This window comes from Siniperca chuatsi, linkage group LG9, assembly GCF_020085105.1.
Source record: "Siniperca chuatsi isolate FFG_IHB_CAS linkage group LG9, ASM2008510v1, whole genome shotgun sequence".
Taxonomy (NCBI): Eukaryota; Metazoa; Chordata; class Actinopteri; order Centrarchiformes; family Sinipercidae; genus Siniperca; species Siniperca chuatsi.
The window spans coordinates 14,012,326-14,036,634 of NC_058050.1; the positions used below are offsets into that span (position 1 = coordinate 14,012,326).

The 24,309-nt window shown below is 41.2% G+C and overlaps 1 protein-coding gene across 3 annotated transcripts; it reads right to left on the minus strand.

The window, feature by feature from the left end:
- Positions 1-482: 482 nt before the first annotated feature.
- fam171a1 (family with sequence similarity 171 member A1) lies at positions 483-23,267 on the minus strand. Of its 3 annotated transcripts, none has more exons than XM_044209378.1 (9): positions 22,807-23,266; positions 15,699-15,926; positions 14,941-15,033; positions 11,631-11,789; positions 10,799-10,975; positions 6,550-6,666; positions 6,181-6,295; positions 5,685-5,802; positions 483-5,327 (listed from the first exon to the last, which is right to left on the minus strand). In XM_044209378.1, exons 1-9 carry the CDS (start codon positions 22,919-22,921, stop codon positions 3,765-3,767), a joined length of 2,685 nt encoding a protein of 894 aa, XP_044065313.1. In that variant the 5' UTR covers positions 22,922-23,266; the 3' UTR covers positions 483-3,764. The 3 variants fall into 3 exon arrangements, with proteins under 3 accessions (XP_044065313.1, XP_044065314.1, XP_044065315.1); XM_044209379.1 differs by having other exon boundaries at positions 22,813-23,264; XM_044209380.1 differs by lacking the exon at positions 11,631-11,789 and having other exon boundaries at positions 22,807-23,267.
- Between the last annotated feature and the right edge of the window lie 1,042 nt (positions 23,268-24,309).

Sequence of the window (24,309 nt, forward strand, 5' to 3'; positions counted from 1 at the left end):
AAAGTGAAATTAACAATGAAGCAAATGCTTTTTTGCTCACCATAGCATTACCAATGTACATTGTACAACAACATACATGATATAATAATAAAAAAAAACACAGACTTAAAACAGAGGCAGACTACTTCAAGACGGCATCGAATTTACATATAACTTTTGATATTTAAACACAGATGGACAGTTTAAATAGTACTTTCCCTATTAATAACAACCAACACTATTTATAAAATGCTTTAAAAGCACTGTCATCCCATAAAGTATTGACACACTAATGTATCTGGTGAAAAATATTTTGATGTTTGATACTTCCCTCAGGACAGGGTCCCTAAAGAAGACACAATCACAACAACAGGGGGTCTGTGATTTAATGTGAACTTATTGATAACATAACACGAAGAATTGAGGAAATAAAAACTCTCAGGCTGCACATGACTTCTTTCATATTTGTTCAATTTTACAAACACAGACATACACACAAATCATTCCAGTTTGGCTGTTTATTCTGAATAATAGGCTTCAAATATAATACAAGCAACCAAGTTACACACTCAGGATGCTGTATTGCAAAGAGAAGTGGCCATTCACAACACCAACTCACACATCATTTTGACCAGGTAGAGGAAAGGAAAGAACTATACACACTCTGTAATATGATTGCTTTGACTATATGAACCTTGAGTGGATGTATGATGATTATTTGTCAGCGCTCTCATGTGGACACACAGTCTGACACAACACAAACTCACAGCCAGCAGCATCGCAGGTGAACACTACCACCACGCAGGTGCGCATAAACACATTCGAGACAAACATTCACCCTCCAAAAACACAAAAATAGGAAAATGCACTGAAATGACCTGCAGTTTAGCTTCACATACAATCGCACTTAGCTTTATATATTCTGTGCTACACTGAAAACTTCAGTAAATCCTTAACTACTTACTCTAGGAGAGACTGGTGCCTTGCTGATTACTGTAGAGGATTTTACGATTGCAGCAGCTGGTAGACATTTTCTGAGATGTCTGCAGTGTAGCTTGTGACACGCTAGTGCTGAGGAAAGTTTACTGCATGCTTTCTTTCACAAGTGGGAGAGAAAGGGAGGGCTGAGGTAGAGAGGAGAAAAGCTGAAGGCAAAAGAAGGCGAGAAATAAATAAGGTAATCTGTTCCACATATTTGTTGTAGAGTCAGGTTGTTCAAAGGCACTTGGAACATGAGGAAATAGGGAAATAAATGAAGGTGAAACACAGCATGCAAAAATAATTTGGTTTCAGGTAAAACTTATGCAGTTTGCTTTTGTAGCTCTAACAATAAGGCAGAAGAAAAATAAAAACCCTTAACATATTTGAAGAAATAAAAATAGCAATTTTAAGGTAAAATACTTCATGTTGGCAATTAAAATCATGGTGATTAAAATTACAAAAAAAGGCATCTCAAGCAGCCATATAAAAGTGATGCATAGCCTTCAGAGCAAAAATATGCTAGTCAGTGGTTCAACAATTACAAAACCCTTCATATTATTACACCTCACAATTATTTTGGGTGGAACTACAGTTTCGTAGTGGTATATCTTTAACCACCAGCATAGTGGTGTGTCACATTGTCTGATTACGTTGCAGTGCGGATAGTGGTTTAATTTCTTCAGTCCAAACCAACACTATCCCCCTGTGTAGATCATGTAAACACCCATACGGCCTTCTGACGGGCTGGATTCTAGAAACATACTCAAAACCATTCAGTACAGGATTTACATGTTCATGTCAGGGGTGATTCTTGCACAGAAACACGCTATGAAGACCTAATTTCCTAACAGACTGTGAAAAGAGTAGAATCACATGCCGCATTTTGCACAAATGCTCCACAATCTTAAAAATCAGTCAGTGTGGCTAAATTAGGGTTATAATCTTTAAAGAAGTATAGTGTGTCAGTGGACTGAGGCCAATATGGCTCGAGAAAAAAAGATTCCTGTAGTCTTTCATTTGTGAGAACCACCCTACAGTTTTTCCTTTATGCTTACAAGGCTATTTATAAAAAAAAGGCATATATCTGTGCATAAAATATTCTAATTTCTTGTCTCCAAAGTCCGTTTGTCTCCCTCAGGCAATGTGTATATCGTGCCCGATGAGTGGTCTGTTTATGTAGGGAGTTGTGAGAATGACAAAGTGGAGGACAACAGTGGTCATTTCATAAAGGGGACCTGGAAGTTCATGAAGGATCTGAACCATCTCTTCATGGGTCTAGACTAGAAGGGATCCCAGTGCTGAAATATTCTCTCAGTGCTATATTAAGAAAAAACAAAGGGCTTCAATGTATCATATCCTTCACGGTATGGTCTGAGCAGAGGGGGAGTCATGGTTAAAAGATAGGTTCACATTTTTTTAAAAATCTATCTCAAAACAAAACTGACATGCTCATATGTACAATTGAACAGTTTTGGTTGCTGTAATTGTTCCTCCTGTCTACACCAGCAGCAAAGAGATCCCTTCCTAAAGAGATTTCAGATTTGTAAGAGACAAAATCCAGTCCTCGTTCTGTGTAAAAATGCATTTTAATGTTCAGCTGAAGCTAATATCTGTCTCAAGTTAGACAGGCCAAGTTAAAGTCTTTTTAGTATAAAATTCCCTCTTTGTGCTTCCTTGCTGAGTCACAGCAGAGGGATAGTAACACAAAGTTGTACGGCACTAATTTCAAATTATAACCAGAACTGTTTGTTACATACATTCCTATATTTTATATACATGTACGTAACTGTGTGTCTACAAAGATTTAGTGTATAACGGTTCCCTCTACTCATGTATGCAATTCAAATGAAGCACCTTGCCATATCCGTACATGATAATATACAGTATCTATTAGACTTGCACTAACCATGTTCAGAATATTACCAGGAACGATCGCTGTAAATCAGGGGTTCTGACAATGACAAAATCAAATACAGCTGCGGCAACTGGAACCCTGTTTTTTCCCCCCTGTATTTGTTTATATTTTGGAAAATTGGCACCATTAAAAGTGTGCCGAATTAGTTATTAGCAATTTCTGTTTGCAGTGTAACCATGGATGTACAAACAACTATCAGGATTAACAGGATTACTTTGATACTGAAGAAAACTTAAAAACTTGATGATTTTTAGTCAAGTTCTGGAGTTAAAAGGAGCATCTTTCCCCCCTGATTTCTAACCAGATTTATGGATGTTTATTCACGATGGACATTGGAGATAATGATATCAGGAAGTGTAAGTCACACTGAATCTAAAAATATATGTATTATGGCTGTGTGTTCAGATATGACTGAGGTTATACTCTGAGAATGATTTTTGACTCAAATTGTGGCAATTCACCTCACCCACGTCCTCCCCTCAACCCCTCACGCCCCTGAGGAGGCACACCTTACAGTTTGAAAACATCTGCTGTATATATTTAGAGTGTGGTCCTAGTTTTTTTTATTTGACTTATTTGTTTTGTTTTTTTGTTTGTTATGTGATTCATGTGTGACTTCGCTGCCAGAACGCTGCAATTTCCCATTAGGATTAATAAAGTACTCTGTCTAAAAAGACTACAATTTTGGAAGATCCCCACTTGATTTGACTAACTGAGAATGAATTTCACAGAACAAGGACTGTGGATTCTTACACTGAAATCGCTTTAAGAAGGGCCAGTATGTACAGCAGGAACAATTAACACAAAAACATTTTCAATGTACATATGGGCATGTGAGTATTCTATTAAGAAAAAGTGTGAACCCATCCTTTACGTGGTCATCTGTGGATCATTTAAGGTTGAAGGCCAGCAGGGGTCGCTCCTCTCTCCTCTGCCAGGGACTCTTCTTCTCCTCCTCTCCATCCTCGTGTGCTGCATCGTCATCAGGAGAGACTGACAGCAGCGCGTGGTCAGTCCTGAAAGTCTCTCCCTCTGGTGTTGGCAGGGGAGGAGGAGAAGCAGGCGATGAAGAGGAAAGTGAGGGAGGTTCCTCTTGTATTCGCACCCCCTCTACTCTTTTCCCCTCCACATCCCCCTGATCCCCTCTCTGACCCTCTGCTTTGTCTGACAGGATGGGTCCTGTTTTACTGTCCTGTAGGCTGCACTTGGGCGTCTCCTCCTCGCTGCCTCCCCCATCCAGATCATCCACATACACCAGCTGAGTGTAGGCCATGGCTGGTGTTGTGCCCTTCGACCTGTCTTTCTCAATCTCTCTTTCCTCCCGCTCTCCGTCTCTCCCCCTGCGGCCCACTCTCGGCTCGTTCAGGTCCACACCGGAGTCCAGACTGGCATCGTTGCCATTGCCACGCCTCCCACCGCTGCTATTACCTTGCTGACCTCCTCCACCTGGTGTGTTGCCGTGGCACCCCGCCCGCTGGAGGTCGATGTAGGAGTGGCGAATATGAGCGTTGGAGCGTCCATCAAGTGAGACAAACCAGGCTCGCGGATGAGGCAGAGGCTTCCCTCCTCTTAGCTCCATTAAAGTCTTTTCAGCCAACAAGGTGTCCTCACTGTTTATTTCCACTAGACCTGTTTCCCCAAGTGCTGCAGGAATAGACAGAGACTCTGACAGGCCGTGGCCCTCTCCGTCACCCTGCTTGGTGGGACCTGGGGTGCAGTCAGTGGGGGTTTGCCCCAGGGGCTGCTGGGAATGTGAGGCATTGAGCTCAGCCTGGATGGTCTCCAAGTCACTCTGCTGGTCAGTCTGCAACAGGAGGGCCTGACCAGACAGAGGGTGCTCCCCAGGCAGGCGCATGTAGTGTGCTGGGATCACCAGTGTAGGACGCACCCTCGGGTAGCCTTCTCCTCCACTCAGCAAGTCCACAGAGCCGCAGCAGAGCAGCTGGCCGGGCCGGGAGAGCAAAGGGGGACTTGGACGCTCCAGGTGGTCCACAGAGCGAGACAGAAGGTAGTCAGGAGCTCTGCACTCACATCCCTCCCCTCGACTCGGGGAGTGAGGAGGAGAGGATGGGGAGATGCAATCAACAATCCCAACACTGCTCAGATGGTTACCCGACACCTGTCCGTGATTGGCTGATGACAGTGCATCTGAAATCGGGTTGCTGGATGAGCAGACGGAGGTGTATGATTGACGGTAGCCCCGGTCTGTTCCGGATGAAAGGGCAGCCTTTAATTGGAACGTCTCTGCAGACTGCCGGTAGTCTCTGCTGCGAGGCGTCAGATTGCCAAGAGATGAGCCGTGGTGGCTGTTGCCGAGAGACGAGCGGCTGTGTTTGTTGTGATGGATTACGCTGTGTTGACGTTGATTGTCTTGATGCTCATATGAGAAAGGCTTTAGCATTGGTGTGGTCATGTCGGGCTCAGTCGCTGTGGAAACAAGTTCCAGCTGCACCTAAAGACAACAAAATATTGAAGTGTAAGAAACTTTAAATATACTCAATGTAAATCAAGATATAACACAGACACACACCGAGGAAAACATCATATTTATCAATGCAATTTTATCACAGACAAAACAAGAGAACATTTTTGCAATTGATCCTTCGTAGTTTGAGAAATTAATTTTTCCTTTTTCTGCCTACTACTGGGATGTTAGATGAATGACTCAGCTACAGTACAGCACCTCCATGGACCTTGGAGCTTGAACCAAGCCACCCAGGTCTTAATTAAGTACTTTCTCGGTCTGATATTCCCTAGGACAGTGCATTGTGGACTAGTGATTGAACCGTTCTCTGTAAGTCAGACAGACCTCGTTGCTGATGAGGTTCAGGTGGGACATGGAGGTGGCTTGGTCCCTCTTACTGCTGTCAAGACCAGAGGACAGCGTGAGCTTGCGGTGAGACCCTCGAGGCTTCAAACAACGACGCCTGCACAGCACAGAGACAAGCGGATGTCATGAGTAAATCAGAGGAATCTGATGGACTTTAAATGCATCTTTCCTAACACTGGCACTTAAATTGGACAACAGAATTCCCTGAGCGCTTTTATTTGCAGTAGAGCACTGGTACCTGAGTACTTGTGCAGTAACAGACTGTTTTGTTAACATTTAAATTAACCATATATTGTGCTGCAACCAAGACAGCTTATGTCATGTGACATAACCAGTCATAAGAACTAACTCATATTATTGTATATTCCTGACACTGTCAAAATATTGCCTTTGTTTCCTCATTTTTGAGACAAATCTGGCATCTTCTGACAGTCTTTTAGATGGGACATATTGCTGTGTAAGGTGTTTCACACACCTGCAGTAGCACAACAGGAGGCAGAGCAGGCACAGCAGGATGAGAGCCATGCCTCCCAGTATAGCCAACAGGAACACGGTGTGGTATGTGCTGATGTCCTTCGCAAAAACTGGACCTGTTGGACAGACAAGAGGTGGGGAAAAGAGAGAAACAGTTAATTTTGTGAAAAGATGAGCTCATAAAGAAACTGATTTTTATATGAAACAGGTTTCGCTCACTGTTTGTTAATATTATGACTATATATCTATATTCTATATCTTTCTGCAACACTGTCTACAAACAGTGTGTGAGAACATATATGCCAAAATGTGTGATGTGTTTTTTTTTTTTTTTACAGTAAATATAATCTGTGTCAAAGCAGTTTCTCACCTGAGTGTAGTGGGGACATGGCGGCCACCCAATATCCCAGCTGAGGAGCAATGTAGGTCAGACTGAGCTGGTTGCCCTCCTTCTGCACATGACCCCAGCTGCTCTTTATCCATGCACCTGCACACACACAGACACACACACACAACCGCGGAGCTTGAAATCAAATTTCCCAACAATTATTCTGTATTAGAACCACCTTCAGAGTGCATTAGCCATAAAGTGACAACCGACAAGGCCTGCAGTAAACTCCCACCTGACACTTATTAACGCAGTATAGACAAAGCGGCACTCCACTTAGCTACATTTAGATACTTGTCAGGAATAAAGTAACAGGGTTTCTGCAAGTTATATTTAAGAGTTTTTAAGACCTTTTTAATACCACATAAAATGCAATTTATCACCTGTTTCACAGTCATACTGACCAAAGTATCATGAAAAACCCGTAGGGACGATATGGCATGGAATTCTTTATTTATTTATTTTTCCAGTACTTCACTGCAGTATATAACAATAACTCCTAACAATAGCTACTGTAGCTAGCAGAAGTGACAGAAGTGTTTGCTACAGGTCTGATGGTCCTGACTGAAACTCCACAGAAAAGAATTAAACACCTTCCTGCGTGCACGATCCACTGATGAAACAATCCCACTTTTAGTTTATAATGTCTCCCAACAACCCGCAATCAGATACAAAAGCATTTTATAACTAACATTACTGGCTAAGACTTTTGTATATTAAATGTAAGACTTTTTAATACCTTCTAAGGCCTTTTTTGAGAAAACTGACTGAAAAAGACTTTTCAACCTGATTAATAGCTGGTAAAACACAGACTCAAGCTCAGCAGTGTGAGGGAGGGGAGAGTGTTTAGGCAGTACTTAACTCACCCACAGGGAGGCAGCATGCTCAGTCAAATGTCACTGGGAGCCTATGAATAGGAGCACAATAGCAGCTCCAGCAGTGCCAGTACCAAAAACCACAACAAAGCCGAAGGCACTGATTGATTGGCTCACAGTAAATCTGCTCCAAGAGGAAACATTCAGTAGTGCCTTCACACTTCCCCTCCTTTGGCTCTCAGGGCTAGCATGGTGAGAGCTACTTTGGTTCTATGTTGATTCGCAGTTATACAACATCAAGTAGTCAGAAATCTGCATCGATCTTCAGGAGGGGGGAAACAAAAAGGAAAGGAGGAGAGGATATTTAACGAGGAAAGACAAATATATATATATATATATATATATATATATATATATATATATATATATATATATATGAGCCTGGAAAGGGGAAAAAACATAACAAGGAAACAACAGCGGACAAAGAGGAGGGATGGAAGGAGAGATAAGGGAAAAGACACAAGAAACAGAGGCAAAGAGAAATGAGAGAGGCTGTGTGACTCAGCACCTCACACACACACACACCAAGCCCTGCCCGGATTTACTCTTCTGTCTGATTGTTTCCACAAGGGAGTCCTCTCTTTGTGTGACTGACCTGTTTAATACTGACATTTAATGACTGTTCCCACGCTTCCATACAATACACTGCAGAGAGTCCGACAACTGCTTCAACACAACGCAAACATTTATAACGTCAATACAGCCTGTATATTACTTTTTGTCCAAGTCAACACAGCTGACATTGGGTTTTTTTTTTGTTCACAGACAGTAGTCTGTTCATTTGAGGAAGCTGTCCTTATTTGCATCATCAAACTCCTCTCAGGATGAAGGTGCACCTGTTTACAAATGACACACACACACACCCCAACAGGTGAACTTGATCTGTTTATATATGACATAATTTCGCCCCATGCTCCATTAACATGTAACAATGCATTAGAGGTTGTCAGTTATACAAGAGAAACAGGTTTTTGTGTGTGTATGTGTGTGTGTGTGTGTCTGTGTGACGTCCATGTGCACACTTTGTAAACAAAACTAGCTTCTTTGTGAGGGAGCTTTTATCAGCCTGAAATATTACTCCAAAAAGGCACCGGACAGATTTCAAAGTTCTTTCTTTGTGTGTGTTTTTTTATCCTCAGTTTAACACATACATTACCACACACACACACATTTCACACACTTAATCGCTCAGTGAAGAAACTCAATCAGGAGCCGGGCCTTTCTGTTGTGTTATTTATTTGGTGGGTTGCTAAGGAACACGAGATGTAGCCCGGAGAGAGGTCCGGGGATGGCTTCTGTTGTGGAAATACTTGCTGCTACAGGCTGTGTGTAGGCTACAAGTGTGTGTTCTCTCAGCTTTTATCAAAGCCCTTTTTATAAGGCTTAGATGTTGATACTTTGGGCACTTCAAACTGAGCCCTCAGATCCTTAAAATCATCACAAAAGCGAATATGACCCAGATTTTCAACCTGATTGGCCCAATTGCTTAGTAGGAATATTTTCAAGGGCAGATTTAGAGAAATGCTAGTCTCATCACACATGCAGTTAGGACTAAAACATGTTTAATGTAGAAGACATTCATCCCAGTGACAAGTGGCCTATTATTCTTGTTAATGTTCATGTAGTCTGACTCAGCAAATGTGGACTGCAGGGGTAGGCCTCAGTCTATTGGGCAACAACTGTTTTCCAAGAATATGTTCATCTAACATTATCTACCAGTCTATTAGACAAGATGTTGACAAGTCTGATTAGTTTAAGAAGATCAAACTCAATTAATCTTTCAATCATTTCATCTGTTGATTATTTTCTTTATTCATTGATTAATCATTTGGTCTAGAATATGCCAGAAAATTATGAAAAACAGCCATCACAATTTCTTAGAGCCCAAGTTCACATATTCAAATTGCTTGTTTTGTCAAACAAACAGTCATAAACCCAAAGGCATTCAGTTAACTTCCACAGAAGACGAAGGAAATCAGCAAATATTCACATTTGAGAAGCTTGAACCAGTGAATTTTCTTGCAATTTTGCTTAAAGCTGCTAAAATAATGTTTTTATATTATACTACTTATAAAGGGGTCGCTCATAGTGACGACCCCACAAAGAATATTCCCCGACTCCACAGTTCCCCTCAGTCTACAGAGAGTTTCAGCATCTTTCAGCTCATTGTTTTGGTTTTCGGCCCCGCAACATCACTGTTTTGGTTCACTCTCACTGCTCTCATAGCGTCATTTTCGGTGGCAGAAGGCACCTGCCTGCCCAGCATCACGCAACACGCACACACAACTGGTGAACAAAGTGGAGCATTTAGCAGCTAAAGAGCCAGATATTTTTCTCAGGAATTGGTGGAGAACAAAAACAGAGCTAAAAGAAGAGTGAATATTGGACACAAACACAACTCCTAATGAATGCTACTGTTGATCTGTGTCTGCTGGACATGTAAACACGCAACTGTTGGCTAACAAGTTCGCCATATCAGCTTGAAAGGTGATGATATGGCAGTGTTGTTAACACAGCTTGTTTCTGCTGTCCCCAAGTGGCCAATTGCTGCAGATTATTCTGTTTCCCTACAAAGCGATTAAATCGACTAAATGTTTCAGTTCTGCATCAAATAACCCAGTACATTTTATTTTAATAAGTCCCGACAGACCTTTCTTCTGCACTGGCACGGCACAAACGTAATGTGGAGATACAGTAGATCTGGATGTGGCAATGTGACACTTACGTACACAGAAGGATGTTTTGTAGTGCAGACACGTCTGACTCAACAGATGATATAATCATTGTCTTTCAGCTCAGCCTGTCCAAGAAGAACTGGCTGTGTCACAGTGCAGGACGTCTGACCACACAGACTTAAGATTGCTAAAATAAAACAGTGGGTCCAGAGAGGCTTGAAGGGTCTCGGCTGTAGGAGCCAGCACCGCAGAGCCCTTTGCTATTGTTTAGTTCAGTTCAGGATTTAACTGAGCTCCAGCAGATTATGCATCTACGGTCCAATCTTATGATGTGAAGCAGTATTTGTGTTTTGATTTGCAGATTAATGTGGCACCATATGTTGGTAATTTTTTATGACCTTATGAATAAATTCATTCATCACTCTGACACAGTGCTACAAGTGGCAGCACTGTGCAAGTGGTTTGTATTAATGCTCCTATTCTGATAATATCAAAAATAATTCACCCATGGAAAGAGGTCTCATTTACATAGAAGTAAATATATTACAGCACTGCATTTTTAGAAAGGGTGGAGGTTATTTTTCAGAGATCTTAGGGGAAAATACAAACACAGATATGTAGATGAGAGAATATTTTTTGCTTAGAAAGTCAGAAAGCTCTTGTGTTTCTGTCACTACATACCCAAGCGTGGGTCAAATCTCCAAGCAGGGATGTGATCATTTTCCTTCAGGCCACTGTCAGCCGGCAGGGGGACGGAGACCGTGATTGGCTCATTCACCTGCAGTTCCACTCCGTCGCTGGCCAATAAGTGAACAGAGATGGCTGCTACAGGAGTCAACTCAAACCTCTTCTCGGTCCCTGTGAGAGAAGCGGGAGAGTGTAAATGAGAAAAACACAGCAAAAAGGAAAGGGAGTGGGAATAAGGCGCACAGGACGGGAGCAGTGAAAGCAGCAGACAGCGCGGGGGGAGTAACATAAAAAAGCGAAGATAAAAGGAGAGTTGTCAGGGGAAAGACAGACAGGAAAGAAAACAAGGGAAAGACAGGAAAGAAGGAAACAGGGTGGAGAGTGAAAAAACCGAGAGGCTGAGGGTGGAAAGTGTCACAAAGCACAAGTATGCTTGTGTTGCCTGGAGGGAGAAGGTATGTGCTGTGGGGAGGGGGGGCTTTTGAGGGGTATTCAAACTGAAGGAGAAAGAAGGACATACAAATTCATACAACACGCACACACACACATCAAGACGTGGATGAGACCGCCTGAAAGCGTGCGGGCATGGGGGTTGTGTTAGACAGAGAGCACACACACAGGGGTTATTGTGTTTCAGGAGGTCAGATAGAGAGGCCTCTCCAGGGTAGAGTCTCTCTGATGTACTGCTGCTTCTTCTCTTCACTCCCCACCCCCTCTCAGCAGCCTTTTCCCCCTGTCATCTGTGCCCCGACTCTTCTTGGCCCTATTTCCATGGTCGAATCTTAAACTCCTTTGTGCTGTTACCATCCGCCAGTTCGAGCCTCACCTGTGCCGTTGCCGCCGAGGACCTGCAGGTGGGGAAAGTGCTGGATGTGTGAGGGGGTGCTGGCCACGGTAAGCAGCGCAGTTAGGTTGGCGTAGGATGTGTTGGAGGGAAGACTCAGAGCTCTGCGCTGGAAATGAACACTGGGCTGACGCCTGAAACCTTGAGGAGTGACAGACAGACAGATGTCATGTTGAATGCATCTCCAGTGTTGCTAAAGTATTCGACCAATTTCAAATTGCTTTTTAAGATCTCTCCCCTCGTTTCCTGTCATCTCTCTACTGACCGCTCTCTAATTAAAGCATACAATTCCCCAAAATATATATTCCGATTGTTCTGTGAGTTATAAATAACACCAACATTAGGTACTTCTTTAAATTGTTTGGTGTGCAAGATATTCAAAAATGCAAGACCAGATCTCTCTTCAGTACATCTTAAAAGTATGAGGCTGGTGATTTCTGGTTATTAATCCCTGGAAAACACCAAAACCAATAATGATTTGATCCTTTAACAAGTATTGCCTGTGTAGCCAAAGCCTGATACAGATTATTCCTCCGTGCCACACACCATTGCTTGTGTTAAATACACTTCAAAGAACAACACAGTTGCACTGGGTGACATATGCCTTCATTACGATGAACATGGGCACTGTAGTTTATTTTGAGTCAAACCCACATACACCGTCCTGCTGCCTACATATTCATTAAAGCAACAAAAGTGTGTGTAGTAATTGACTGTGCCTTCTTTAAAAATGAAAGTATGTAGTCGTGACAAATTTTTTTATATTTACGTCTTCAGTAGGAAGAAACTGAAACTGAATGCCAGACAGGGTGGGGAAGTATTGAAACGCAGACTAAGGCATGAGGGTACAAAGAAAATATAAATCACCAATTCTCCATCTACACTCAAGACACAAAGGTTTTATTTGTCAAATGCTCATACAATATGTGCAGTGAAATCCAGGGTGGCATACTCTTGAGACTGTGCTAAAAAGGCCAGTGTGCAATAAAGATTCATATTCAGAACTAGAAGGGCACTTGGAGAGCGCAGACCTCAGCCGACCCGATCTCGCAATGTTAATAAAAGTGAAAAATTATTTGTGTATCCGCCCTGTGATTCGGATCCGCTCCAAAATTGAATGGGTTCTTCCTTCTGCCAAGTTTCATGAAAATCGGGCCAGTATTTTTTCCCGTAATCCTGCTGACAGACAAATAAACAAACGGCACCGAAAACATAACCTTCTTGGCAGAGGAAATAAGAGTAAAACTAAGAATTAGAAAGAGATAAAAGATAAAAATTCAAAGATATACATTTTTAAATATGCGAACGTGTATATTGGCCCAGTGTGTAGGTGGGCTGTGCAATTTTTCTGTATATAAAAAGGTAAAATGTTGTAGGGCAAACTGTAAAATAACATTTTGTAAAAATATAAAACTACAAAACATTTTCTACTTCAGTTTTCCTATTAAAGTCAATGGAGAAATCAGACAAAAATCTTTCACCTGACAGCAACAGTCCATCTTGCACACTGATGTTTTACAAGACAGTTTTCTACTCCTCGTCTTCACCTAATGCCTTTTTATAAATTCAGCCATCAAACTAGGCTTAATGGAGGTTAATACAGTAGAGATAATGCCTCGCTTGACTGCATCGCAGTGCCTCGGCCAGTGTGATGCCTCTCTGATATTTTGCTGTGTAATTAATTGTTCTCTTTTCATTTCTCCCCATCGCTGCCTACCAAACAGTCTCTGTCTGCCATTAACAAATTATAGATAAAGTGCAACAAACAGTAAAAACTGCATGTAGCTGGACTCAGCAAGGTGATGTCATTGTGGTCCGACTGTGAGTGCACATTCCTGAGCAGTGAGACACAGATCCAGCTGTATAGGAGTGTTCACTGTTTCTAGTTGCACTCAACATGAATTTTGGCTCTGCAGTGTGTGCATCTTTTAACTTTCATGTTTCTGTCTGAGGCTTGTTCTTGAAAATCAGGTGTGAGTGTTATTTCCCTTCTGTGGCTCTGTTTTTGTGAAAGGAAATGGCCCTATTTCTGTTCTTTGTGTGCTCCCTTCCTCAACTCTTCGTCTTTTTTCCCTCCACTTTTCTCTCACCTCATCTGTTCCTCCTTCTGTTGGACACCGCTCTGCCCATCCCCCTTTCTCTCCGACTGCTCCACCCAGAACCCCACTTTCCAGCACATACTGTATCATCCTCCTCCTCCCCCTCTTTTATTCTCTTTCTTCGTGCCACATGCCAAGGTTTATCACTCCCCTGGGCGCCCAAGTTCACAACATCATGACAAACAGAGTGTGTCGGACAAAGGCCAGAAACTACGCTCCACTCAGGCACGTGCTGTGGGCAGTGTGTACTTAAGAAGTTTACATGTTAATGGTGTCTGTATATTTATGTGTCTGTTAGGTTTTTTTTTTTAGTCAGACAAAACAGCTGACACGTTAAATTACTCCCTTGTCGGTCACATACACACAAAAGACCCAGCAGACAAAGAGACGATATTGATTCTGCCTGAGTGAGAAAGCCTTATCTAATATAATTACACACACCTTAACAAAGAGGCTGACTAACAAAGACAGACACATGATTTATATTTGTGTATGTGCGGACGGGGGAGGGTGGATTTTTCATTACCTCTTCTGCCAGATCTTACGTGACAGTAGGCCATTTAATGTATAGGTAATGCTATAATACCAAAAATACCATTTTCAGCACAAAAACTCTAGTTTAACAATTTATTTTTCTTACAAATACAGATTTGAAGAGGGCGTAAAGTTAGCAGCTCAATTATGTGTTCTTCACCATTTTTCTCGTCACTGTCTTTAACTTAAAGTATATACTGAGCTATGTAGAAAACCAAGTTTAGTGTGAACTACAGTGATCAGTGTCTTCTGGCGGCTGAAAACACAACAACATTTGGGTACATGGAAACCTGGATACAAACTGAGATTGAAAGTTCATTCCTGATCTTGAAAAGCAGTTGGCAAAACAATCTCACCACAAGGTCCTTTAGTATCTGTTCTGGAGTTTTCCATTTCAACTTCAAGCTCAACTTCATCTGCTGAGGAAGATTGTGTGATACGAACGAAAGCTCCAGCTACTAACAGCTACTAATGGACCTTGTGGTGAGATTGTTTTACAAACTGGGTGAGACTTGTTTTAAACTAATCTGCGTCTTTTTTTTTAAGATTTGGGTGGGATTTTTTTGGTGAAAAATGTTGAAAATCAAAAACAGTTGGCTGTACATATAGCTAAATAGACAACAAATGATCCGTACACACACACACTGCATTTTTTTTACCTTGTAAGCCCGAAACAATCTCCACAACATCTTCATACACCATCAGAGTAGCAGCTCTTTCTGGTAGCAGGTCCAGGCTGATGGAGGAAAATACTGAAACAAACAAAACCACACAAGTGTACACACTACATTAACTGAGTGAATAAATTCACAATCAGATAAGAAGCAAACTGCAATCTACCTTGCCACTTTACTGATCACTATCGGACATAAGTCAATAAACCATCGTTATACATTTTTAATAGTCCTGCTTTCATCCTGCCTTCTGTGCAGGACACAAGTCTGACCCAGCAAACTGCACTTCTTTCCTCTTCCTTCCTTCCTTTCACTCCTCCATTGTTCAGAGCTGGTAAGCGTGATAATCCAATTGGCCGCCGTTCCGTTGGCTCATAATACCCCCCCCAGTCCAGCTCCCCGCCGCAACACACACACACACACACACACACACACACACACACACACACACTGTACTGCAGCCTCTTGGGAGGTATTTTGTGTGTTAGTGAAAGGGAAGCTTTAGCAGCCCCCTTGCTGGGTTTTGGCATCTACTGTAATAAATTAGTAATGGAGCACTCCACTCATCATTAGCTCACACGCCTGGCACAAACGCACACTATTTCTATTTCACACTAACAGACACATTAAACTGCAAGATTTCATAATATCACTCTTGCGTTTGTCCTAAAATATCTTTCTCTCTCTCACACATCTCTCACACACACACACACACACACTAACAAACACACGCACACACCTACCAGGTAATCTAGAGGGACTCCATGGCACAGAGTTTGGCACATATCCCTGTTTGGTTGCGGTGACGACCAATGGTGTCCCAAGGCGGTAGGGGAAGCGCAGGTAGGTGTTGCCATCAGCTGATGAGGTTTCCGTGGTTACAGAAGTGTGGTTGGCGAAGAGCTGTATGGTGGCTCCTCCCAGGGGCTGGTGAGTGCTGGCATCGCTCAGGTGAACCTTCAGAGTCACCTCTGTGAACAAATAAGAGTGTGTACTGAACCGAGTATATACAGTAGACCTGAGTGTTGGTGTGAAGAGACTGCAGAAAAATCAACCATAACAGGGAGTGATATACAGCCACAAAACACAGTGGTGTTATAATTACAGCTGCCTAAAATACAGTCTTCTCTTTAACTGGGTTTTGTTTCAGTGCCAGGCCCTTTGCCTCGAATCCACAGAGGCTGCGTTACACATCCCAGCCAATCACAAAGAGACGGCCGTCTGACATTTCCTGGACTCTTGCCGACAGCACTTCCCCTCTAAAACAATGGACCGTTTCCCTCTCTCAAAGACGCCTTGGACCAGAGGGGAAAAACAACTGTATATATAAACACCTTCCCTAACGGAGAGGAGCAATACAAAAAATGTACACAGACTGCCTGTTGATTGAAGAGAGGCTCACAGTAAAGGCGCCTGTAGGCTGGAGGATAACAACAATCGTACAAGTTCACTGCATGTCACACTGTGCGAGATGAATAAAATATAGGTTGCAGTCTCTTTAAGACTGATTTCAATGAATGTCTGGTGAACTGTGCCGCTACGATGCAACAAGAAAAAAAATATTGAATTGCAATGATTAGCCTGCAACTATTTTGATAATTGATTAATTGTTTTAGTAATTTTTCAAGCAAAAATGGTTCCACTTTCTAAAATGTGAAGATTTGCTGCTTTTCTTTGCCATGTAGATTAGAAATATATTTGTGTTTTGGACTGTTGGTTGAATAAAATAATTTCAATACATCACCATGGGCAGTCGGAAATGGGCATTTTTCACTATATTCTAATATTTTTCAGACAAAATGATTATATTCATCACTGAATAACCTTCCTATAATTTTCCCCATTAATCAATTACTTATTAGATGCAGCCCTAGAAAAAAAGAGACATCCAATAAGTGACATGTCATCAACTTCCGACATCCATCTGTGCTGCTCTCTCGTTTTGAAAATGTAGCAAAACAATAAACAAGCTATGGCCGTAGTGACTTCATGCACTGAAAAACCTTAAAAGAGGAGGAGAAGAGTTTGGACCTGATGTTACATATTCTGTGACAACTGTTGAGTGTGACTGCAGGAGGTGTTGTTGCATGGATGTTACTTTGTATAAGTGATTGTTGTTATTAATGTTTATCAGTCTCTAAAACAGGTGAGATAAACGCAAAGTACCTGACAATATTTAGATGCTGCATTTTTGTTAAATTTCCAGGGACGGTAGAGTCACATTTTCTGATGGCCTGTGTTGGCAACTGTCTATGTCTATTATAATTTTGGATTATAATTATTGATGCATTTAAGTGCAAGTATCGCTTTTTTACATCTGGTAAAGATGGGCTAGATTTAATTACTTTATATACTGCTGGGTAGCTAGTGAGTTTCCCCCCTGAAATCATTAACCCTTATCTTGACCTATAATAATTTGTTGATTATATGTTGTATTATTAATCTGAATCTGCAAAGTAACTAATAACTAAAGATATCAAGCAAATGTAGTGGGGTAAAAAGTAAAATATTTGCCTCTGAAATTGTAGTGGTGTAGAAGTATAAAGTGGCAGAAAATGAAATTGCTCAAGAACCTCAAAATTGTACTTAAGTAAATGTACTTAGTTAATATCCACCATATACTTATTTACTTTCCACCACTGCCAAACAATGTATGCACACATCTATTAACTATTCTGCAGAGAGGCAGCTCAAACACTGTGAGGTTCATTATATCACAAGCTGAAAAACAAACAAAAAGTTAATTTCAGCTTTATATCCCAAAGGTATGATAAAAAAAAAAACTTGGTACAAAAACACTATAATTTAACATCCACACAAACCCACGCTCTCTCTCTGTCTTTGCACACGTCAACCCTGTTTGATCATTGGCTGCTGACTGACCCATAGTGACCTTTCAATTAAAACTGAAAGGGTTTCTCCCTTGACCTAAACATGCCCACCTCTTCCCATACGCACTGCAACTGAATTTCGTCGTAACTCTTTCTTGTAACCCCACCCTCTCTGTGACACACACGCTAACACATACACACCCTGGCTAGACTAATCCCCCTCCCCCCACCACTTAGGGATCCTGCGGTCAGCGAGGGAACCACTCTGACAAATCTGGTAAGAGTTCAGCCCGAGTGCAGGCTGGCTCCACCTAAAAACAGAGCACTGCACCAAATGATACCTTTGGATGGGTGGAAGTTATGTGGTGTTTTGTAGGCGACGAGGTTTGGCAGAGCAACGTGTCAATCTCAAGCCAAACACATCATTACTTTGAGAGGTCTGGTGTAAAGATCTGCTCTGTGGCTGCTTTCTGACCCCCCGGCCCTCATTACATTTGTACTGTCATAGCAGAGGATTGGAAAACAAAAAGAAGGCTGGGTTTCCCCTCGAGAGAAACTCCCCACTGCATAAAGATTTGGTGGAGATCATGACCTCACTTCCTGTCCCATTCCCAGTGATATGCTGTTAGGGGTACCAGCTGTGCTCACTTTAAAAACACTCCCCTGGGAGACTCCAGACTGACAAATGCAACAGTCCCCTCCCGATCCTCTTCCAATAAATCACCATTGCAGTGGCATCATTGTTAAACAAGCTAGGAGTCTCCTCTCTGCTCCGACACACAGGACCGACGAAGATGGTCGTCCTGAAGAATGACCGAGAACACCTTGATTCTGCAGCTAAACCAGTACCTCTACAACTGCTCCTCACTGCATTGACTCCTTATCTGTGTGTATTGAGTACCATATGGAGGATAAAAGGCATCAAAGGGAGTTTTGCCTGACCAATGCAGCGATCTCAGACCAAATTATCCCAGGCAACAGCAGCCAAAGCAGCAGGGTTGGTTGTGTGTGTCTGTATGCGAGAAAAAAAGATAGAAAACGGCAAAGACACACCAACTGTGTGTGTATGTTTTTCAGCCCACTACAGCTTCAATTCATGCATGTTTGGTGTATTAATCAGAAGTTCCAGGGAGGCAAAGCATTTGTGCACCATAAAAGTGAGGTGTGACAAACTGGAAATGCATGGTATGGCTGGCCTCCATTGGGTGTGTGAGGGGCCTTTGGTGTTCTTCCAAGCAGAGGAGGAAACAGATGCTTTCTGCACACGAGGAGTGGAAAACTTGCTTGTACACAACATCTAGTATAAAAGTTGCAGCTACGCTAGTGCTCACTGCTAATTAGAATCAGTGGCTTATCACAAGTTACTGGAGTTCAAAGTGATGTCAGTGAAAAAGCCCAAATCATTTTGTTTATAAAACAAAATGTGTTTCTATCACCTGTTTTTATGTGCATTTTCAATTTGCGCATTAAAAAAAACCTGCGTGGAAATGCTGAAAATTTGTTTTAAAAAAATTACATTTTAATCGCAACATTGTTTTAAAGCTTGGCTGAGGTGGAAAAGTTGGTGTATCGATAAAAGCAAAATGTGACAAAGTGTACTTTTAATTTCTTAATCTTGATACGCCCTCTTCTTCTGCCCGGCTGGAGAAAATGCTCAATAATGTGGAATTGGTTTGGTTACAAAAGATCAAATTTTCAGCAAACCACAATAATATGTAAGAAGACGGTAATAGCAAAGGGGGGAACACAACTGATTTCTTTCACCATCTCAGGAGCACATGGCTGAGTACGAGAGGCAGAAATCATGTGACAAGAGCGCAAGAGCTCTGTCACATGAGTTTTCAATAGCTGAAACATTGGCAAGTTGTTTAAATAAATTATAAAAATGTATAGTAAAAGATTTTTTAAGTAGTATTTTAGCATATATGTACAACTAATAGAAAGCAATGCATTTAAGGAGTCAAGTCTATGAAAACTATACCAATGAATGTCATTTTAACTTCAAGCTGTTGTTTGTGTTTCTGGATGTAATAACACAATGACGGAAGCTATTTGTTTATCATTCAGATAAATAGCAAACATTTGATTCTCAGTGTCGTGAAAAATAGACCTTTTGAAAATGTTATGGGAACAAAATGAGGAATACACTAAAAGGTCAATGAGAAAGTATGAATCACCAACAGGGACAATGAAAAAATAGAAAAAAACATGTCACAACATGCAACATGTGGAAACACAGAGAGGCAAATCAAAGCATGGTTTTAAAAAAAAATGAAAGCAGATAAAGACAAACACTCACTCCTATCTGTTGAACTAAAGTTCTGCCATTATAAATACAGACTATTAATAGGTGTTCAGTCTGCTATTTTCTCTCATCTGGATTAAAAGTAAGATTAGATAGCGGTGGTCAATCCCATTAACTCAGCAGGGGACACCGCAATTAGGTTACATCATCAGGTCTCCACTTTCAGACTGGAGAGCAAATGGACTCTCTGCATCTTACTCCAGTAAATATTCCAGTCTGCATACCGTACTATATACCATTACTGGTTCTGCTGTTTGGCTAAGGAGGTTGTTGACCCCCTCCCCAAACACTATGCTTTCTCACGACCTGTATCCTCTCCAAAGTGGGCTGCTGTTAGCACTCACACCAGCATCTTGTGATTAACATCAAGCTTGGCTAGCTGGTGACAACATGATTTGATTGGTCTACTTCCTGGCAGCCCTTGTCCAGCTCCAGCGAATGTTTGTCTACTGGAGATGCAGTGCCATGCCTATTATGGGCAGCAGTAATGTGAGTGAGATCTATATCTGCGAGTAGATTGTCTGTCTGGCTCCACTCATCCATGTTGTCTGCTGGACAGACCAGCAGAAGTCCTCAGTATCGACCTGAACAAACCCCCGGCCTACGGGGACAACTGAAGGTCAATCTGAGGAAAAGTGAACACCAGAGAGAGAGAGAGTGAGAAAGAAAGGGAAAACAGAGAGCAGAGGCCGGGACTTCAAAGCACCGCAATCGTGTGATTATCATCGCAATTATACCTTGTTCTTTACCAGAGCTTGTTGTGAATTTAGCCGATTTTCATGATGCAGAAAATACCTGATGCAAAGCCTTAAAGTAGAACTACTTCAAACACTCCTCAACTAATCACAAAATTATATAATATCAGGAACTAACTTGACAATTTTAAGAAAAATCAGTGCTCAGTGTTGCATTTTTTTTATACCCTGACTGATTTACAGCAATAGTTACTGTATGTTTACATTCATACTTCTACTGTAAACACAGATGTGGTGAGAGGACCGAATGTAGGCCAGCCAAAAACGTAAGCGAACACAGGCGACTGCGATGTGTGTGTGCTTGTACATGTAACTGAGAGTTAAAAGTGATAGATAAAACATGTGTGACTCCACTTTAGTAGTAACTATGACAGGGCAGCTTTGAAGTTAGTGACTGAATGAGAAGCCAACAGATCGCTGAGATTCATGCTGGCTTTCAAACTTTGCTGTAGTGACAGGATACCCTCTGACGCTGAAGGGAAATTAATATATTCACCCACCACATCCCTGTTATGGTTAGCTGCTAGCACTGCAATCTGCAGACACTGCTAACAAACTACTACTACTTACCAACTACCCGATTTCATTCCTTCAAGTGCAATTTTTGTATTTAATTCTTTACTGGAACATCTTGTCTTCTCACTTTTTTTGTCTAAAATACTTTGCTGTAACTATTTATGTTTAGTGAATATATTATTTAGTAGATGATGAGCGATGATTATTTTCATTCTCAATTAATCTGACTATTATTTTCTCGATTAATCGTTTGGTCTATGAAATGTCAGAATATAGTAAAAAGAAATTTTACAAAATCATTTTTTTTTATCAAATAAGACAAAGACAAGCAGCAAATCCTCACACTGGAGAAGCTCGACCCAGAGCTTTGGCATAAAATGACTTAAGCATTAATCAGTTATCAATATAGCTGATTAATTATTAGCATATGATCTGCTAATGCTTCAGTGCTAGCATTTATAGCCTTATATTTTAGTTTTCATTCTTCATTTTGTGTAAAGTGAATGCTCATAATGTATACAGTAGTTTTGCATAAGTTCTTGTACTTCTACTGCTGTAACATGTTAATTTACCTGCGTGGGATCAATAAAGTTTATCTTATCTTATTGCATCTTATCTTACAAGTAACTAAAGTTGAGTTGAAATAATTGGTTTTGTTAATCAGTTGACGATTGACAAAAAATTAATCTGCAAAAAATTAAATGACTTTTAAAGCAAAAATCTCAATGGTCTAAATGTTAACATTTGTTTATGATCTTAAATTGACAAGCTGTGGGTTTAGGACTGTTACCTGGACAAAACAAGCAATTTGAATATGTCAAGTTGGGCTCTGGGAAATGTGACAGGCATCTTCCAGTGTTTTCTGACATTTTACAGACTGATTGCTTGATTAATCAAGAAAAGAATCTGCACATTAATCGATAATGCAAATAATCATTAGTTGCAGCTCTAGCACATAGGCCAAGCATAAAGTTAGAGCTTGTTGGTATTCATGTACTTGCTGTGGGACACCTGAGCAAGGTGGGCTCCCTCTTCCCACACAGACACATAACTTACAAAGAGAGAGAAAGAGTGTTTTATGAAATGTAGCGACGCTAAAAATGACAAATCACAGCAGCTGGACTCCCCTGCTGCCTTATTCTGGACAATATGTGGGCATGATTTTACTCTCTACCACTAACAAAGCACTTTACACCGATATGACTACATCAGGTTGAAAAACAGTTGGTTTAAAAATGTTATCCCGGGACATAAAACCAGGCTGAATAACAAACATTTCTGAGAAGTTTTCGTGCTCCCTTTCTGCCACCAGCTAACCTGCTAACGTTAGCTAAGTTTAGGTCACATCAGCATCCGAGCTGGCTAGCGGCACCATTAGCCACCAAAATAGCCAGCTAACTGGCTAACTGTGGACAAAGCGAGCGGACAAAAATGTTTAAAGCACCTTTACCTTCCGTGGCTGTGTCCTCCGGTACTGTTTTGGTGGCAGCTTTGGAGACAAGGTATCCCAAAAGGCAGAGTACAATCGCGGCGGTTCTTCTCCGGTCCACAGCCCGCATCGTTGCAGATGTGTGTATCAACGCCAACGGTTAAAAAACAAAACAAAAGTAGAAGCCAAATATTTTGCTCATACAAACTCACTGACCGGCCACATCAGCGTACCCTCGGTTTATTCCGCAAAGGAGGCGACACTCCATGTTTAGCAGCATCAGCACTCCTGGTTTTTCGCCCGTAAAGCCGTGTTTCTTCTGTCCCGTTGTGCATCCCCAGCCCTTTCGCCGCTCGGTCGGTTTTTTCATCGACGGGTCAGAGAGAGGAAGACGGCCCCATTCCGCTGAGCCACATGCCCCAGAACAGCACCAACAGGCGGCTTCTTCCACACGCAGCACCGCTAACATCTGCGAACCTCCAGCGCCACCTGCCAGACAAATACTGGACAGTTTCTTACAGCTTTTTCTTAATTGTTGGTTTGGGTAATTTTTCGCAACAGATCTTTAAATGAGCAAAAGTATTACACAGTATCAAAGTATTAACATTCTCTCAATTTTGGGCTCAAAATTATGGAGGCCCAATACTGACAAAATTAAGTAAAAGGTTAAAAGATAACTCCAAAGTACAACTGGATATATCAATAAATAATATATTTTGTTAAATAATTAAAATGGAGCGTGAAGAAGAAATATAAGGCTGTATGATCAGTTGGTAAAAAAAACATTTACAACTAATCAGTTGATAGAATAAATGAAAACTAAAACATTTTTTACTCTTCTTTTTATTTTTCACCAGTTTATTTCATTTATATATACATATATATATATATATATATATAAATTTAGTATATAATTTAACTTTTAATAATAATAATTTTATTAATAATCTCCATGCAAATATTGCATTGGCCTACAATGCAAAATCACTACATTGATCATTGTGGGATTCTAATCACTGCATTAAAAAAGTTTGCAATGGTCATTTCCTCAGATATTATAGCACAGAGAAAAAAACTTACAACTTACAGTATTTAAAATGGTGTCGAGTTGTTATACATTTTAAGAACGTAGTCTGGCTTTACATTACAGTAAAGCCTTCATTCATATGAGCCAAAATGACTGTGACTGTACAGCAAGGTTTGTAAGGGAATTAATGATGGCTAAATTCAATTTAGCCTTCCATTTCCTATTACTGTTCATGCTGGTTCACTGTCACACTGTCTATTAGTAACACCTGTGCTTTTACAGCTGTGACAAGTCAAAATGTCTGTTGTGAAACCAGCCTATTGAACAGACACTGCTGTCCTTGGCATGACCAGATTAAGATATCCAACCTGTAATGTTATTTAGCAGCCATGCAACCTGGATATCTATCATTACATTTTTATTAAACATAAATTGAAAGAAAAAGTTCAGAGACAGGTTGTTCTGTGCTGCTTGATTGCTATTTGTGCCCA

What these genes read in the sequence shown, in the direction of transcription:
- fam171a1 (XM_044209378.1), bottom strand. Translation starts at nt 22,921, where the DNA reads ATGCGGGCTGTGGACCGGAGAAGAACCGCCGCGATTGTACTCTGCCTT. An exon ending in CACAGCCACGGAAGGTAAAG is followed by an intron (nt 15,927 to 22,806) that starts GTGCTTTAAACA and finishes ATTTGTTCACAG; the next exon opens with AGGTGACTCTGAAGGTTCAC. An exon ending in TGAACCTCATCAGCAACGAG is followed by an intron (nt 5,328 to 5,684) that starts GTCTGTCTGACT and finishes TGTTGTCTTTAG; the next exon opens with GTGCAGCTGGAACTTGTTTC.